Genomic DNA, 19,110 nt, shown 5'->3' with positions numbered 1-19,110 from the left:
GTTACAGTGTTGTGATGTTGTATATATGTGTTCTGATTTGATCTTACCGTTGAACTCTCAGAGGGAAATTGTTTCTTTCACTTTTCTTAGTTCCTAATGTCTCTGAGAGACATAAATAGTAGACTTTCCTCTAAATTTCTTCAATTTAAACATTTTTCTTGAATTTATTATTGTTCTAAGATTGACTTCACCTTGTCTAGGTTTCAGTAGTAATTGAATTCATTATTGCTGTAGTACTTACCCTTTTTATATATCTCTTCTGATTATTTCTTTAAAAGCAGTCCATAAACCTTATTCTTGATACAGATTCCCCTCCAGAAAGTTTCACCATTTTATATTCCCACCATTAGTGTATAAAGGTACCCATTCCACTAGACCCTGAGCTATAATAATTGTTTTAAAGTCTTTGTTCTTCTGTAGGTCTGTATTGTTCAGATTATATAGATGAAGAAAGTGTTAATGTTGCTCAAAATGATGGTGTTAGTGTTTAATAGTTACTCTTAAAGTTTATGTGCTAATTTTGAAAGTAATTTCTAAACCAGTAAGTGTTCTTTTAAAAACATTTTTAACAGCTTTGTTAATTATTCTGTACCTTTCAATTACCTATTTACAGTATATAATTCAGTGTTTTTTAGTATATTCACAGATTTATACAGTCATCACTCACAGTCAATTTTAGGGATATGCTTTTTTTTTAATATGAAATTTTTAATATCTTAGAGATGTGTGGCCTTTTGATTTTTTTTTTCCAAAAAGTGGCTTTAGAATCAACTAGTTTATAATGAAGGCATTGACATGTGCTAAGGCGTGAATAAGATGTTTAACGAAAAGTCTCAAATGTTGTCAATGATGGTAAAAATGAAAAAGTGCTATCTTGAATAATTTTGAAAGTAAAGATTTGATATAAAGAACTCTAGAAAAAACTCTTTGTATCTTTCCATGTAGCTAAAAGACCAGCTTCAGGACAAAGCTTGGCTTCTGTTGTGTCTGCTCAGAAAATTACAAAGCCTGCCGCTAAATACGGAGTACCTTTAACATATAAGAAATTTGGAGATAAAAAATTACATGAAAAGAAACCACTTCAAAAACATAAACAGGTATGCTCATATTACAAACTGTGTTAGTAACAAATTAAATTTGATCTTTTTTTTTATTGCAGCTCAATTCAGTTATCTTGATACTTAGAGGATTGTTTTCATTAAGTTACTAAAGAACATTGCTATTCCCTGCTTCATCAGTCTTCTAAAACTAGGAAGACTTACCAAAATCACAAGGAAACATGAAGTAGATATATTAAGTAGTTGGTGCAATAAAGAGAAAGTGATGTTATCTGTGAAATCACTTTTGAACAACCTGAGCAGAGCATTTGTTTTTGTGCCTAAAACAAGTACATGTAATACACTTGTTGAAAATGTGGGAAAAATTTGTATTTGAGAATTCACAATCAGATAAATAAATCAAAATCATAGAGCTGGAAGGAATGTTACTGTATAGTCTGCTTTGTAGTATTTAATTATAAATATACATTTTTTTCTGGGGGAGAGAGCAAGAGAGAGCACATGTTGCCCCCTCCCCACCCCCCCCCCCCCCCCCCCCCGCCACGTGCATGGGAGAGAGGCAGAGGGAAAGGGAAAGAGAATCTTAAGCAGGCTCGATTTCATGACTGTAAGATCATGACCTGAACCAAAATCAAGAGTTGGCACTTAACCAACTGAGCCACCAGGCACCCCTACTTGGTAATATTTCATCTGAAAAAATTAAGGCGTATAGCATTTAGGTGACATGCCTAAGAACACAGTGTTAGTTGCAGGAATTTGTCATTTTTCTTCATGTCAATAGCTGCATGCTTTGGCATATGAAACCTGTTTTGTTTTGGACTACATATGCACCTGTATGCATACATACATATATATGTGTTTAGGCACATGTGAACACATTGCTGTAAGATAAACTTCATGGTAGGAATCATCAGTCACTTTGGTTAAAATCTGTCATAAGGTAGTTCAAATGATTATTGTAAGTTAGTCTTCAAATAACTTGTGTAAATCAGCATCCAGTCAGGAGAAAAAACGTAATAATTTTATCAAGGGAAGTTTAATGTAAATAATCAGTAACTATTTTTAGGGAATGAACTTTAAGGGATAAAGAACTCTAAAGAATATAGGAATAGGAGATCATAGGAAGCAGCCACTCTTCCTAGGGCTGAGACAGAGTACCCAAAGAAGGAATAGACTTTGGAAGATCTCCCCAGTCCCATCCTTAAGGCTGAGATTCAAATTTTATTGGTTGTGGTATGGCTGTAAACCACTGGATGGTGGAGTTCACTGACGTGCCACAGGCCGAGGCTGGCAGACATGAAACTGTCCACTGTAGAGCTGATGAAGCTCCTGGGAACCTGCCTAGAGTGCCAGTGGAATGTACTGGGGAGCTGCTTGAAGGATCGTTGAATCTTCTGGGAAGCCTTTTGGAGTGCGGGTGGGAGTTGCCAGAGGTTGCTGAACTCTTTGGGTAGTAGGCTGGGGTGCCAGTTGGGTCACCAGCAGAATTTGGTGGGAAGCTGGCCTTGGGGTTGCTGCTAAAGTTCACAGGGAAGCTGGCAGGGGCACCAGCAGAATGATCCTGGCAGCTGCCCACAGGGTAAATGTCACTGTGTGTCCCACATGCAGCAGGAACAAGAAGAAAGGAAGCATGCTAATCAGGAATAGAGGCTGTTTTCTTCTGCATTGTCCTTCCAACATTGTCTGCTGACAAAGCTTAACATCATGATAGCAAGCAGAGAAGACGTGTTTATATTGTCCACTTTCTTCTCACAAGGAGGACAATGGAGGGCGAATTTGTGGCTGGGGGGCAATATAAGTGGCATACCAGTTTTTTTTTCTTCCTTCCCTCTTCCTTCCTTTCCTCCCTCCTTTCTGCCCTTCAGTATAACATTTATCTAGGCCTAATGGACCATTTCCATCATATCTTTTATTCCTCTTCTATAATCACCAGAAGCCCTGGACTCCAGACTTTTCCCTCTGGTCATAACCTAATCTGACCCCCACCCTCTGCATACCTCCCTAAACTCTTCCAGAAAGCCCTCCTGTTGCACATTATCAGCAAAATCCCTGTGTTCTACACCTCTTCACCTTTTTTGCTCTAAAACCTGGCTTGTCCCTGCACACACTATTGTACAACTTTCTTACATAGTGACTATTTTCTCTCTAATCCCTTAATACCGCTGGGTCTAGAACTAGGATGAGGGAAGTGTTTTCCTTGCTTCTCACTGCAAGAGTCTCCCCTGCTCCCTAACTACCCCCCAAAGGTTTCTGAGGCTTTTCCTGCCAGACTATACACCTGTTAACCCTCTGTGTTAGGTTCATCTGTAGACCCTCATTTTTTGAAAAGTTTAACACTTGACTCCCTGTCACTCTTCCCAACACTGTCTTAATTCTTGGTGATTTCAGTATCCAAAACAATGATCCTTCCAATAGTACACAGTCTTTTATTTGTTCTCTTTCAGTGATTTTGTCCACCACCCTTAGAACTCTCACCTGTAGTCATACCATCACGTTTATCATTGTTGATAATAGCAACTCTTCCATAGTCTCAATTATAAGCATCCCATGACTTACCATTACTTCCTGTCTTTCCAGCTTATTCCTCAAGGACTCTACCTCCACAACTTCTTTGTCCTATTTGGATATATGGGTTTTACTAGTTGTTTTTTTTTCAGTGTCCCTCTCTTCATTTTTATTTTCCTGTTTTGGCTTAAAATCCATATTCTTTCATTATAATTTACAAAGCCTCACCTCTCTTGCCCTCGTCTTTCACTATGACAAATTACCTAGCAAAAACTAACTTTGTGAAATCCAACTCTCCATCTCTTTTGTGCCTGAACTTGGGCAGTGGAATGTGGTTGGAGAAAGCATACAACTATTCTGACTGGTCTCACTTTACACTTATAACTAATAATGTCACGTGAGCACCTTCTGGCCATCCTATTCTATTTCCTCAGTCTAATTACTCTCCCACTTTCTAGATGGTTATTTCTTACCTTCTTGTTTTCCACTTCAAGCAAATGACCTTGCTTCCTCTTTTACTGAGAAAATAGAAGCAATTGGAAGAAAATTTTCCCAGGCTCTCACTACCACTACTTGCAGTCAGTCATATCTGTTTATAAATATCTGCTTTTCATCTGTTACTTTGAGTGATCTGTCTCTGGTATGATCTGAGTCAAACCTTCCTTTTTTTTTTTTTTAAATATATGAAATTTATTGTCAAATTGGTTTCCATACAACACCCAGTGCTCATCCCAAAAGGTTCCCACCTCAATACCCATCACCCACCCTCCCCTCCCTCCCACCCCCCATCAAAACCTTCCGTTTTTTTAAGGTTTTTAAATTCCAGTTAGTTAACATGCATATTAGTTTCAGGTGTACAATATAGTGATTCAACACTTCCATACAACACCCAGTGTTCATCACAGCAAGTATACTCCTTAATCCCCATTACCTATTTAACTCATCCCTCCACCCACCTCCTCTCTAGTAACCATCAGTTCTCTAAAAGTGAAGTCTGTTTCTAAAATAAAAGAGAGAGAATCTGTTTGTCTCTCTTTCCCTTTGCTCATTTGTTTTGTTTCTTAAATTCATCCTTGCCATTTGTATACTATTTTTTATTATTTCTTTGCCTACTAAAGAACTCATACTCTTTTCTGCATCATATTTTTCCTGTTACTGAATCATTTCTGTTAGCAATCAATATGTTGTGTCTTCCTTCTTTAAAGCAACAACAACAACAAAAAAAAACCCCAGACCCTTTCCTTATCTCTCATATCTCTTTCCAGCTACTTCCCTATATCTCTGCTTCCTTTAACAGCATAACTTTTCCAGAACATTGTTTATGCTGTCTCCAGTTCTTCTCTTCTCATTTTGTCTTGAACCCATCCACTCAGGGCTTTGTCATGGCTGTTATAAAACCGCTCTTGGCAAGGACATCGGTGAGCTTTGTATTATTAAGTCTAGGGGTCAGTTCTCTTCTTCCTCGGCCTCAGTTTTTGACTCACTTGATTACCCCCTCCTTCTTTAAATATTTCTTCACTTGAGTTCAAAGTATTGCACTTTTCTGATTCCCCTCCTACCTGATTGACTGCTTTTCTCAGCCTCCTTGGTAAGTTCCTCCTCATGTTTCTGACCTCTCTACATGCTGAAATGCTTAAATACTCAGTCCTTGGGTATCTTTCCTCTTGTGCCATGCTCACTTTCTAATTGACAGCATCTGAAAACTGACACCCAGATTTTTATCTGCAGCCAATACTTCTTTCCTGAACTTGAGACTTACATCTGTCTTATCATCTTTAATTGAATTTCTAATAGGCATCTCAAAATTCACATGTGTAAAACTGAACTGCTGATTGCACATCCTCCACACATCCCTTCTGAATTTAGTAAATGCTAACTTCATCCTTCCATTTGTTCTCGTCAAAGACTTCTGGAGTTATCGTTGACTACCCTTCCAACATCACGTTCTGTTGACTCTGCCTTCAAAATATATGCAGTGGTCTTGACTATTCCTCATTATTCTGTCACCAAATTAGTCCTAGCCACCCTCACCTTTCACCTTGGTTATAATGTTTTGGCTGATCTCACACCTTCTAAAATTACTTCAGTCTGTTCTCACTTGAGCAGCCTAATACTTCTTTTACCATGAAGGTCAGATCATTGCACTTTACTGCTTGAAACTTTGCATTGGCTTTTCATTTTATTCAATAAAAGCCAGAGTCCTTATAGTGGTCTACAGAGCCCTCTGATGCCCTTATTACCGCTCCAAGCCTTGTTTTCTACTCCCCCATTTGCTACCTACCTACCCCCAACCCCAGCCTGCATTCTAATTAACTTTGTTGCCTTCAAACATTTCAAGCACTTATCTGAAAATGTGTTTTTACTTCCTATTCTCCTTTCCTAAAGGACTGTGCCTTAAGAAGACTGCGTAGTTTTCTCCTTAACTTCCTTCAGATTTGTATTCAGAACTCAATTTATGAATAGAGCTTTCATCCTTGATCACTCTATGTCATTTAACTGTCCCTCAACCCTACCCCCACAGTTTTATCTACTTTATTGTGCTTTATTTTTCTTCACATTATAACTATCTAATGCACTGTGTATTTCTTACTTGTTTATCACTACTCTTTTTTTATTTCAGTGTAAGCTCCGTGAAAGCAGGAATTTCTTGCTTGTTGTTATGTGTACTGGTTCCTGGCAAATGATTCTTGGCAAGGAGTAGGCACTCAATAAATACTTACTGCATAAGTGAATAGATTAATGAATAGGAACTTAGATTTTGTCAAGTCAGTCAAATGTTAATTCTTTAAAAGAATGAGTAACAACAAAAAATTGTAGTAAAACTATTTACAAAAGCCTTTTTGTTACTGTTTTTAGCAAATTGATAAATAATAAAAAAATAAAACCTAGAGACGAAAACAATGGTCAACTTTCTTGAGAACACTGGAGTTTGTCTTTATTCCATGAGGTGAAGACTGGAAAAAAAAAAGTTTTAATAACTATTTTCTTTAGTTATATAAATAGTCTGCTAAGATTATTATCAATAATAGCACTAAGGATACTAACAATTAATATAATTCCTTTACCTGTCCTACCCAAGAATTCAAATCTAAGCATCATTAGACCCAGGCTTATTGACATAAAAAAACCCAAAATATATTCATGTAGCAAACATTCAGTGGCAAAGTACTGCCCTACCAAATAAATGTTATATTCACGTTTGTGTATTGAACACTTTCCAGAACCTATATTCAATCCACCAATGTCAATAATGCTCCAAAATTGCAAGTTTGATCTAAATTGGACTTGGCATTAGTTAATGACTAGTATGTACTTTTTTCTTTCTTTTCGTTATTCATTACATACCCCTTCTTCCTTTTTAAATGTTCTTTTTTCTTTGACTCTCTTTCCTGTGTAGGTACATGTGATATCGATACTGTATTATTATGTGAGCACTTGGAGAATACAAAGTAAAGACTATATTTCTTTTGCCCTCACATGTTACAGTTTAACTAGAGTTGTAGGCCTGAGAAAAGGCAAAAGGAGCAATTTGTATGGTAACTGTTCACATTGTTAGCTTGTAGGTTAAAGAATGTAATATTGGCATTATTTCCTGGAACACTGCTATGCTGGCAGTGTGAATTGATGTTTATAGTTCTCGATTGTTCTAAGGGACGTAAGGAACACTAGGATAAATTTTTTTCCAGAGGCTTCTCTTGTTTCTTCCCCAGTTGTCCCTTTTACCCTCTCAAAAACAGGAAACAGGACAGTAACTCCTTTAGTACCTCATATGTATCTTCTTAATGCTGTTTTATTAGACTGTCATCTCTCTGAAATTAGGGGCTGTGTTTTACATTTTGCACAAAGTGAGTGTTTAATAAGACTTTTTAAAAAATCAGTGAATAAATGAGTAAATGAAATGAATTCCAGCTTAGGCTGTGTGCCACCGTTGCTGTCATGCTGAGGGCCACTCTGTTGCAACAGCCACAGTCTCCTATGCCAGCCCTTGAGGCCTCCTGTACCTGGATCTGGGCCCTGGTTCCCAGCTGCACTGTCACGGGCCACTGTGCAGTCAGTTCACTGCTACTCCCCTGAGTCACATGAGACAAATGAGGAGTTTGATGCCCACTGGATAACCTACTTCAACAAGCCAGATACTGATGCTTGCGAATTGAGTAAAGGGATGAACATGCTTATGGGCTATGACCTGGTTCCAGAACCCAAAATCATTGATGCTGCTTTGCAAGCATGCAGACAGCTAAAGGATTTTGCTGTGCATATCACATCCTAGAGGTTAGGACAAAGCAGAACCTCATAAGGAAATCTACCTCTGTGTCATCCAGGAACTTAGACCAGCTTTAAATGAACTGGAAATCTGCATTCCAGAGGAGCTGGGCCTTGACAAAGTGTAAACCCCATGGATGGCTTCTCAAGGATTTATTCATAATGCTGCCTGATTATAGAAAATACTGATAATAACATATTACTTTATTTGAACAAGTTTTCCTCTATTGAGTACCAAACGATGTCATGGTAACTAGAACTTTAATAAAAGGGAAATGAGTTTGTACTGAAAAGGAAAAAAAAAATGAATTCCAAATCAGGAAAGTAATATTCTTTAAAATTTAACAGTACTTAATAGGGTTAAAGGCCAGATAACAAGTCTGCTTTTAGGTACAAATAAGGCCAGTGTTGTTGAGTTTTTATTCTCGGTGCTTAAAGGTGACTACTTCAGTGTAAGGTCATGAAGAGAAAGCTTTAGAGCATTGAAATCAATTTATTTATTTATTTATTTGCTTGTTTATTTATTTATTTATTTATTTTTTAACGTTTATTTTTGAGACAGAGAGAGACAGAGCATTAATGGGGGAGGGTCAGAGAGAGGGAGACACAGAATCTGAAACAGGCTCCAGGCTCTGAGCTGTCAGCACAGAGCCCGACACGGGGCTCGAACTCACGGGCTGCGACATCACGACCTGAGCCGAAGTCGGACGCTTAACTGACTGAGCCACCCAGGCGCCCTGAAATCAATTTTTTTATATACATGTGTAATTCTTGAGATCGAAACTTCATTTCTGTTACAGTTTTTGGTTCTTCAAAGTAATTTAAGTAGTATAACTTTGATCTGCAGTTTTTTTCCTACAAAGTATGTATTCTAATAAATTTGCTATAGTCTTTTAGAATAGTTTTGAGAGTTAAGGAAAGTAACATTCCCATTATCCAAACACTGCATTTAATTTAACTTAATTTTGTGGTGGGCCCCTCCACATTTGTATTCAAATATACATTGCCTGTATTTTTCATGTGTATCTGATAGTTTATAGATAACTTGTTATGTTTTAATTTAATATTATAATACTTAATGTAAATTTTTATTATTACCATCAGTGGTTGTATTATAATTCACTGATATGAAGTCAGTCAGATTGATTACATTCTTATAAACGTCTCCTTTGTTTTGATTTAATGAGATATAATTGACATATAATACTATATTGGTGTCAGGTATACCATAGACTGATTTGACATTTGTGTACATTGTGAAATGGTTACCATAATAAGTTAGTCTGTCACCTTACTAAGTTCATGCAGTGTTTATTGACTGTATTCCCCTTGTTCACATTACCAACCCATGATTTAATTATTTTATAACTGGAAGTTTGTACTTCTTAATTCTCTTCACCTAGTTTGTCCCCTACCACCACCCCCCCCCCCCCTTCCGTTCTGGTAACCATCAGCTTGTTCTCTCTAGCTATGAATCTGAGTTTTGTTTTTTGTTTTTTAGATTCCACATATAAGTAAAACCATGCAGTATTTGTCTTTCTCTGACTTTTTAACTTAGCATCATACCCTCTAGGTCCATCTGTGTTGTCATATATGGTAAGATTTTATTCCTTTTTTATGGCTGAGTAGTATGCCATTGTATATATACACCACCTCTTCTTTATCCATTCATTTACTCATGGACACTTGGGTCATATCTATATCTTCACCATTGTAAATAATGCTGCAGTGAACATAGAAGTACATATATTGTTTCCAATTAATGTTTGCATTTCTTTTGGATAGATACCTACTAGTAGAATTATTGGGATCATATGGTAGCTCTAGTTCCGTTTTTTTTGAGGAACCTCCATTCTGTTTTCTGTAGTGGCTGCACAAATTTACATTTCCACCAGTAGTGCTCTGAGAGTTGGTTCCCTTTTTTCCACATCCTTGTCAACACTTATTTCTTGTCTTTTCGATACTGTCCTTTCTGATTAGTGTGAAGTGATAGCTCATTGTGGTTTTGATTTGTATTTCCCTGATGATAGTGATGTTAAGCATCTTTTCATGTGCCTATTATTTGATGAGTTTCTTTAATGTCATGTGTAGTTTTTTTCTCATTTTCTTTTGTGCATTTACTATAAGCTCTTGCATTGTGGTATTGTGAGATTCACATTATATCATCTTTATATGTATGAGAGCTTAAGTCGATAGCAACTTAAATTTGAACACCTTCCAAAACTCTACATTTTTCTTTCCCCTCCACATGTTATATTTTTAAGTCACTCTTATGTTTTTCTTATTTTATGTATCCCTTAACTAATTATTGTAGTTAATTTTACTTTTTTCTTTCAAGCTTTTTAGTATCTTTATAAGTGATTAATCCTATCTTTGCCATTTCTAGTGAGATTTTTACTTTTTATGCCTTCATGTTATTAATTATTGCCATTTCAATTGAAAGAAATCCCTTTATTAAAACACGGGGACAGGACCCATGGCCAGAAAGAACTGCTCTGGGGTTATAAGGAGTGACTGGTTATATACTGTGGAGTTGGGGAGGAAAAGCCAAAAGGGAGGTTTCTAAAAGGAATTTCATATGCTAAAGAAGACTCTTAAGATATTGGAGGCCTAGCTATTGTCAAGCTAAGGTTGTTTTTCCCTCTAGCAAAACATTAACATTAAGACTGTAGGGAGTTCCTAGAGGAATGTTTTACTCTCCCTGCCTCAAGTTTTTGCCATCGGGCAGTAAATTTAATTTTATCTACATTTTCTTCTGCCTTTTGCCACATCAGCACCAGTACACTCGGGGGTATTTTGGGGCAGCTGGAGTTGAAATAGGCATCAGCTGGGAGGCCCCATAATACCGTACACCAGGGGTGCCCTAGTAAGCTGTCTGAAGCCAGAGTGATCTGGGCCTGGAGTGTTCCAGGGTGCTTTGCACACCTATGTCATCTTGACACAAAAGCTGGAGCTGTAGTAAGTGCTGACCAAGGGTGTCGTGTTCACGGCTTGGTGACTGCGTTGATGTGGGTTAGAGGTCCAGGACCCACTCAGGCGGCAAGCCAGCTTACTTAAGTGGAGAGGGAGTGTAAACTGTGTTGCTCACTAGCCCCTCTGTCTTGGCCCAGAAAGGATACAAGCAGCTCTCCTGCCCTTGGTAGAGTTTTAGGGCTGGCTCTTCTATGTGCTAGTTGCTGTTTTGAAGCCCCAGAGCCTCTGGGGGATGGTGTGGAGTAGGGACCCAGGGCATGCTGAGGCAAGTAGGCAACTGTGGCTTTTTGTGTGTACTCCAGGGCAGACCGATTTGCTCCTAGCTCCTCAGTACTATCCGTCCCCACTGTAGTTCTCAGCATTGGGGTGGGGATTCCCTGTTTTTGTTTTTGTTTTTTACCATGTCTTTGTCTCTTTTGCTGTTCTGTCTTTTGCTGTGCAGAAGCTGTTCAGTCAGCCCTCAGTTCTTCAGGAGGAATTGCTCCATAATAGGTATACATTTGGTGCGTTCATGGAGGAGGTGAAAGCTTCATAACGAGAAGTTTATAAGAAAAACCATAAACACTTAATGATATTGTCTATCATTTGCAGTTGTAAAAATTTAAGCTAATAATGTATTAAGTTATTACTACCCAACACATTTTGGGAATATTTTCATAGAAACTTTCTTTGCTCCAGTTCCTGTAATAATGTTATTTTTTTTTTTAAAGATTCTGTTATTGTGCCACCAGAGGGAGCTCTATGAATATGTTTTAGTGTTTTGGTTCAGATTTTTAAAAAGAAACGCAGAACAAAACATTTGTCTTAATATGGATGTTTTATGTTACCATATTTTTCTCTTCTGTATAGATACAGTTGAAAATACCTGTGTGACAAAGAAACAGCTTGATATATATATTTTTAAGTTTACTTATTTATTTTGAATGAGAGCAGGGGAGGGGCAGAGAGAGAGGGAGAGAGAGAATCCCAAGCAGGCTCTGCTAGCACAGAACCTGAATCGGGGTTCAAATTCACAAACTGTGAGATCATGACCTGAGCCGAAACCCAGAGTCAGAAACTTAACCGACTGAGCCACCTAGGGACCCCAGCTTGATATTTTTATTTCACAAATATTTGAGTATCTTGTATATGTGGTAATGGAGCATTAAAAGATGAATATAATCGGTGTCTTCATTTAACTTACCTAAGAGTATGTAGGTGTGTTAATTAAACATTCTCTTCTTACTGCTCACTATTGGGTAATCTGTTTAAAAGCTGTTTGTGAGATCTGTGTTACTTGTGTTAATACATTTAATGTTTTGTTGTTGTTGTTGTTTTCTTTTTTAATTTTGAGAGAGAGAGACAGACCATGAGCGGGGGAGGGGCAGAGAGAGAGGGAGAGAGTGAATCCCAAGCGGATTTCATTCTCAGCAGAGAGCCCGACGCAGGGCTCTATCTCACCACCATAAGATCATGACCTGAACTGAAATCAAGAGTCAGATGCTTACCCGGCTAATCCACCCAGGTGTCCCCTTTGTTAATATTTTTAAATTGTTTGGTGTTGTGGTTCACAGATGTTGAAACCAGTGCTAGACCTGATAGATTGAGTTAATCTGTGTAACCTTTCAAAATATATAATGCAGAGCTCTATGTCCAGAAATTATGATTCTGCAACTCTTAGGGTTATGTATATTTTTAAAATAGCTTTACTGAGATTTATTTCACATACTGTACAATCCATACATTTAAAGTTTAGAATTAAATAGTTTTAGTGAGATCAGAGTTGTGCAGCTGTCACCACAATCAGTTTTAGAACATTTTCATCATCAAAAAAATTCTTTTCCCATTAGCTTTCGCTGCCCATTCTTCCCCTTAACCCCATTGCCCTAGGCAACCACTAATCTACTTCTGTCTCTGTAGATTTTCTTATTCTGGAAATTTCATGTAAATGAAATCATATAACACATGGTCTTTTGTTACTGGCTTCTTTAACTTAGCGTAACGTTTTCAAGGTTGTAGCATGTATACACGTTGTAGCATGTATCAGTACTGCATTCCTCTTTATTGCCCAATAATATTCCTTCTTATGGAAGGAATGGAAGGAGTATGTATTTTTACAAAAATTCTGTGTAACATTCCCCGCTAGTTTAAATTTTATATACATAACATGCTTTGAAATATTAACTGCGTGTTTATAATACTATGAAGAGCATTATCTCCAATTGTATTTTTTTCTTACACGTTAATAGCAGTGGCCCCAGTGCCCTCCCTTGACTATTTTAAAATTTTGGGTTGCTTTTAGTGATGGAAAAGTCTGTTTTGGAGGTAAAAAATGGGTCCTTTTTTTAGTAATAGATGGAAATAAAACCAACTATACATACTGTGTATCTTTACAGGGTCTGAATGTGAACTGTATTTCTTACTCTTGGTTACTTTCAGAAAAAATTCAAAAGTTACTTTTCTTTAAATATTTCACTATTATTGTCATTTCATTGACCCTAGTGCCATTTCTGGAGTTAAGTGCTGAGATACATGGTTAACTTAAGTGAAACTTGAAGTAACTAGCCAAAATTGGCAGTTAGGAGTTAGGACCTAATAATATGGTGAGGGGGTGGGATGATTCTGGGAATCTACCACTTGGGTCTTCTCAAGTAGTAAACTCACTGTTTGGTTACTTATGGTGTGAGATTTAGTACCACTTACTGCACTGTTTTGCAGCTTTAAGCTAACTTAGACTGTATCAATAAAATGGATTTGGCTTAGGGGCACCTAGCTGACTCAATGGTATGTAAGCATGTGACTCTTGATCTCAGGGTTGTGAGTTCATGCCCCACATTGGGCATAGAGCTTGCTTAAAAGAAGAAATTAAAATGGATTTGGTTTATGATGGTCATGAATTAAACTGGCAAAGCACATTATAAAAAGAACCATTCATATTTTATCAGGTTATCAATATCCTGGGTAGTGTAATATACTAAATAGCATTATTTTATTGTGCTCATGTTAAATAACGTATCCATTAAAATAAATTAGTTGCATTTCATAAGGAGAAATTCTATATCATGTTGCTTTCTGAAGAAGAAATCAAATATCTTCTGAAATCTTACTATAAATAAAGTTTGTGTCTTCCTGGTTCTTTTTTATTAATTTTATTAACTTCATATTAATTCACAATCATTTATTTTATTTCTTCTGAGTTGCCTTTTAGAATTTTAGTGCTTATCTCCAGATAATTTTATAAAATTTAGAAAACAAATAATGATTGGTATATAAAAGTAATTTCATAACATTGGCTTTTGCTAAAAGACAGCTGCTATTGATATGGAATTGTTACCAAAAGCACTTTTTAAAAAAAAGTTTATTTATTTATTTTTGAGAGTGAGAGCACATGTGTGAGCAGGGGAGGGGGGAGGAGCAGGGAAAGAGAGAGAGAGAGAGAGAAGGAGAGAGAGAGAGAGAGAGAGAGAGAGAGAATCTCAAGCAGGCTCCTTGATGTCAGCACAGAGCCTGACATAAGGCTTGATCCCACAAACTGAGATCATGACCTGAGCCAAAATCAAGAGTTGGATACTTAAATGACTGCACCACCCAGGCGCCCCCACCCAAAGACACTTTTCATGATTTAATAAGTTAAATTAATAAAATTTAATATTATTTTGATAATGTAAATGATCATTGAAGTAATTTTTTTTGAAGTAATTTTTTAAAATAACATTTTCTTTCCTTTATAATTAAAATCAACAGGGCATCTTTAGGTGGGGTGCCTTGGGTGGCGCAGTCAGTTGAGTGCCTGGCTCTTGCTTTCAGCTCAGGTCATGATGTCGCAGTTTGTGAGATCGATCCCCACATCGCGCTCCGTGCTGACAATGTGGAGCCTGCTTGAGATTCTCTCTCTCCCTCTCTCTCTGCCCCTCCCCTGCTTGCTAGCCTTCTCTCTCAAAAATAAATAAACATTTAAATAAATAAATAAATAAATAAATAAATAAATAAAAATAAAATCAACAGGGCATCTTTATAAAGTTAGGTTGTTTATTTGAGATTTTTCTTGTTTCTTGAGGTAGGCCTGTATTGCTGTAAACTTCCCTTTTAGAACAGTTTTTGCTTTATCCCAAAGATTTTGGATTGTTGTGTTTTCATTTTCATTTGTTTCCATGTATTTTTAAATTTCTCTTTGAATTCTTGGTTGATCCTTCATTATTTAGTAGCTTATTACTTAGCCTCCATGTGTTTGTGTTCTTTCCAGATTTTTTCTTGTGATTGATTTTTAATTTCATATCATTATGGTTGGAAAGGATGCATGACATGGTTTTAATCTTTTTGAATTTATTGAAACTTGTTTTGTTGCCTAACATTCTGGAGAATGTTCCATGTGCACTTGAAAAGTATGTGTATTCTGAAGTTTTTGGTTGGAATGTTTTATGTGTATCTGTTAGGTCCATCTGGTCTAATGTGATTTTCAAAGCTGCTGTTTCCTTGTTGATTTTCTGTCTGGATGATCTATCTATCCATTGATGTAAATGAGTGTTGAAGTTCCCTACTGTTGTATTACTATAGGGATAATATATTTTGAAACAGAGTCATGGCAGTATTGACTACCTTTTTCTTATTTTGAATTTCCTTAAATTTGAATTTTTTCAAATGAGTACCTCAAAATCCTTATCTAATTTGTAGTTTTACTTTTTGTCCAGGCCCATCAAATTCCAGTGAAGAAAATGAATCCTGGAGAAGAAAGGAGGAAAATGTTTGAGGTATAAAGACATCTGTCTGCTTATTTTAAAGCTTTGCAAAAACAATTATAAGAAAAGAAACAAAATCTTATAAAACCTCCAAACCTTTCCTCCTTATTTCTTTCAAACAGAAACCTTTAACTTTAATTCTTTTTTTTTTTTTCTCCCTAACCTCTCTGGGCATACCTCTACTATTGGTGCACTAACTTTCCTTATGAAACCAGAAAAAAGTAGCAATTATTTTTGATGAAACTGTTCTTTTTTTATTTAAGGAAGCAGCAAGAAAGAGAAGGTTGGAATTTATTGAAAAAGAAAAGAAACAAAAGGATCAGGTAGTTTTTTTGCTTTTATTTTTCTTCCCTTGCCAAGTTGTAGATGATAATAGTTTTAAAAGCTCTAAGACGTTTGTCTTTAAAATTGTTACAGATTAGTTTAATGAAGGCTGAACAGATGAAAAGACAGGAAAAGGAAAGGGTAAGAATAATCCATTTTTCTTGGTACGTTCCACCTCCTCCTCACACACTTACTTTTTTTTCCAAAGGAATACACTGATTTCCATTGTATTAGTAAATGTATTTCATGTACTTTATATTAAATACTTGAAATTGTGTTTTGTTTGTTTCTTTTCCCCAAAAGTTGGAGAGAATAAATAGGGCCAGGGAGCAAGGATGGAGAAACGTGCTAAGTGCTGGTGGAAGTGGTGAAGTAAAGGTAGGCATTTGATATCAGTATGGTTACACTATTGCAGTGTTTTCTCCAGTTTCACCATGCTCTTTGAAATGTATATAATCGGCTTTTTTGGTGGGGAAAGGATTAACTTCATACCTAAAATTCTTCTTCTATTATGAATTCTTAGTTTTCCTGCATGTACTTCATATATAACTAGTATTGATAACTAATATCTGGCACAGTTAAAATTGCTTAAAAAGTTTGGTGTGGAGACTATGATATACCTTTTTTTCCAGAAGAATCTTTTTTAAATCAAATAAAGTTTGTCACACCTCTGCCTTAAATCCTTCTGTTGCTTCATCTAGCCTTAAGGATTAAGTTTTCATAAGATCCTTGTTACTCTGGCCCCTGCCAGTCTTTCCAAGCTCATCTCCATCCCTTCCCTACCACACACTGTGTGCTCAAGTGAGGCTGAACTAAAGACCATATTTTGTAGTTTCCTTATTCTGTGTAGTCTGCCTGATTTCTGTCTTTGTACTGTGTTTCTTTTTACTTGATAGCATGCCTCCCTGCCTCCTCACTCTCACTCCAACATCCAACCATTTACCTAGGTAACAAATTACCTAGCTAGCCAGTTACCTAAGTATGTTAATTCAAACATTTCTTTTGGGTAGATCCATACTATATAACAAATGGCAAGCTACTTTTCTGAGACTTCTTCATTTAAAAATAAAGAAAAAATTCAAGAATAATGCCTGGAGTGTGATTAGCAAGGATTCATAGGTTAACTTCTTGTTTCTTTCTTTGTTGTGCTTATCTGAATCCTATATTTCCTCTTTTGCTCTTGTAGCATTCTTTACATATCTATGATAGGCCAAATTCTAAGATGGCCCTCCAAATTTCTGATTCCTAGTGTAGATACCTTGTATTCCCTCCCCTTACGTGTGGGTGGAACCTGTGAATATTGTGGTGTTATAGCTCCATTGATTAGGTTATGTTACATGGTAAACGGTAATAGGATAGTCACTCCTTGACTATCAAATTGACATTTGATGAGATTCCTTCATAGAAGACTAGAGAGGAGAAGAAAGTCTGAGAGACATGCTTCTGCTGGCCTGGAAAAAAAAGCATTCACATGGCAGGGAAGTATAGGTGGCCTTTAGGAGTTGATAGTGGCCTCTGGCTAACAGCTAGCAAGAAAGTGGTGACCTTAGCTATTACAGCCACAAGGAAGCGAATTCTGCCAGGAACTAGTGAACTTGGAAGAGGATCCTGAGCTTCAGATGAGAATTGTCCTGGCTGACACCTTGATTGCTTTCTTGTGAGATCCTGAGCAGGGGACCCAGCTAACTAAGTCCAGACTCGTGAGCCAGGGAAACAGTGAGATAATAAATGGGTATTGTCTGAAACTACTAAGTTTGTAGTGATTTGTTACACAGCAATGAAAAACGGATAAACTTTTTTTCCTCAGTATTATAATTTTAACATATGTTACCCAGTCAACTTTTAGTTAACGATGTTATTTAGGTGCCCAATAGAGTTATCAAATTGACTTGATTACCATTTTTACTTCTTTTCTCCAAAAGTTATGATTTGAATAAAAGTTTTATGTAGATATGTGTGTTCTGTCCTGGTTTTCTTGATTTTTCATATTACGTATTAATTCAATAAGTTTTTCTAATTCTGTATTAATATATTACAGGTTGTAGTAATATAATTTTATCTTTAAAATTATACTTTACCATTTTTGTACTGCACTATCTACTTTACTCTGAAGTAGAATTTCTGAATGATAAGGAATGACTCAGAATTCAGCCCATTCTAAAATGACTAACTCTGTATCTTACCCAGTTGGAAAGCAAAACTTAACAGTTGAAGTGTGGGCCCTCACATTTTGTCAAGCATTTTATATCAAGTCCATGACTAGTGTTGAGAATTTGATTATTTTCTCTTTTCCTTTTGAATATATCTTCTGATATGCAATAAAATATCTTTTTTCCTGTGATGTTTAATATTTAATCCTAAAGTCCTATCAATGTTGTTTGATAACTGATTGAGACAGTTTTTCAACAGTATTAGATAGTATGTATTTAATAGGTTTCTGCTTTACTTTGTAAATTTCTATGATGCTTTCATTAAGGATTAATAAAATTATTTCCCATGACTTAAAGCAAATTCTGTTAGTTTCTGTACTTATTTCCCATGGGGTTTTAAATATTTAACTTCTTAGGCTGTTTGATTCCTGCGCAGGTGATAAGGACCTGGAGGCTCAGTATAATGTCAGTCAACTTAAAGAGATCCCTTAAATAAAGATAAAACAGAAACTAAAGGGTATATTTCAAAATTAATACTATTATTATAAACTGCTAAATAATAAGACATTATTCACAGTATAAATAATCAGTTGTCTTTGATTATTTACTATCTGTAAAATCTGGGACTTACTGCTTCATCCATATCTGATTTATCTCTTATGAATGTGTTTTTTTTTTAATTAGGAAATGTTCCACATACATAGTTTCATCATATGGTAATCATAATGTGTAAGAGGCATATCAGTGGTTTGAAAATATATTGCAGGAAAAACACATTGGAATATTACTCAGCAATAAAAATGAATAGCCTGTTAATACACGCAACAACATGGATCAATCAAAAACATTATAATGAGTTAAAGAAGCCAGACAGAAGAGTACATATTATAGGATTTCATTTATATGAAATTATAGAAAAGGCAGTCTAGTCTATAACAGAGAGCAGATCAGTGGTTGTTAGAATGAGGGGACATTGACTGCAAAGGAACAAAGATCATTTAGGGTGACGGATATGCTTTTGATTGTGGTAGTGGTTATACAAGTGTATATATTTGTGAAAACTCATTAACATATGCTTATAATTAGGGAAGAAGGTGATTTTTGAAAGACAATATTGCATCA

The 19,110-nt window shown here is 36.2% G+C and overlaps 1 protein-coding gene across 10 annotated transcripts in view; it reads left to right on the top strand.

Moving 5' to 3' along the window:
• NEK1 (NIMA related kinase 1) overlaps window positions 1-19,110 on the top strand; it is a 212,095-nt gene that overhangs the window by 53,536 nt on the left and 139,449 nt on the right. For all 10 annotated transcript variants that reach the window (XM_081795594.1, XM_081795587.1, XM_081795592.1 and 7 more), the window contains 5 exons: window positions 946-1,097; window positions 15,467-15,526; window positions 15,778-15,837; window positions 15,932-15,979; window positions 16,142-16,216. In XM_081795594.1, the coding sequence (XP_081651720.1) occupies window positions 946-1,097; window positions 15,467-15,526; window positions 15,778-15,837; window positions 15,932-15,979; window positions 16,142-16,216 (395 nt within the window). The remainder of the gene's footprint in view (window positions 1-945; window positions 1,098-15,466; window positions 15,527-15,777; window positions 15,838-15,931; window positions 15,980-16,141; window positions 16,217-19,110) is intronic.

Source organism: Panthera onca, chromosome B1 (genome assembly GCF_046562875.1).
Source record: "Panthera onca isolate mPanOnc1 chromosome B1, mPanOnc1 haplotype 2, whole genome shotgun sequence".
In the NCBI taxonomy this organism is placed as follows: Eukaryota; Metazoa; Chordata; class Mammalia; order Carnivora; family Felidae; genus Panthera; species Panthera onca.
Note: the sequence above shows the minus strand (reverse complement) of the source record. Positions and strands in the feature narration are given on the sequence as shown.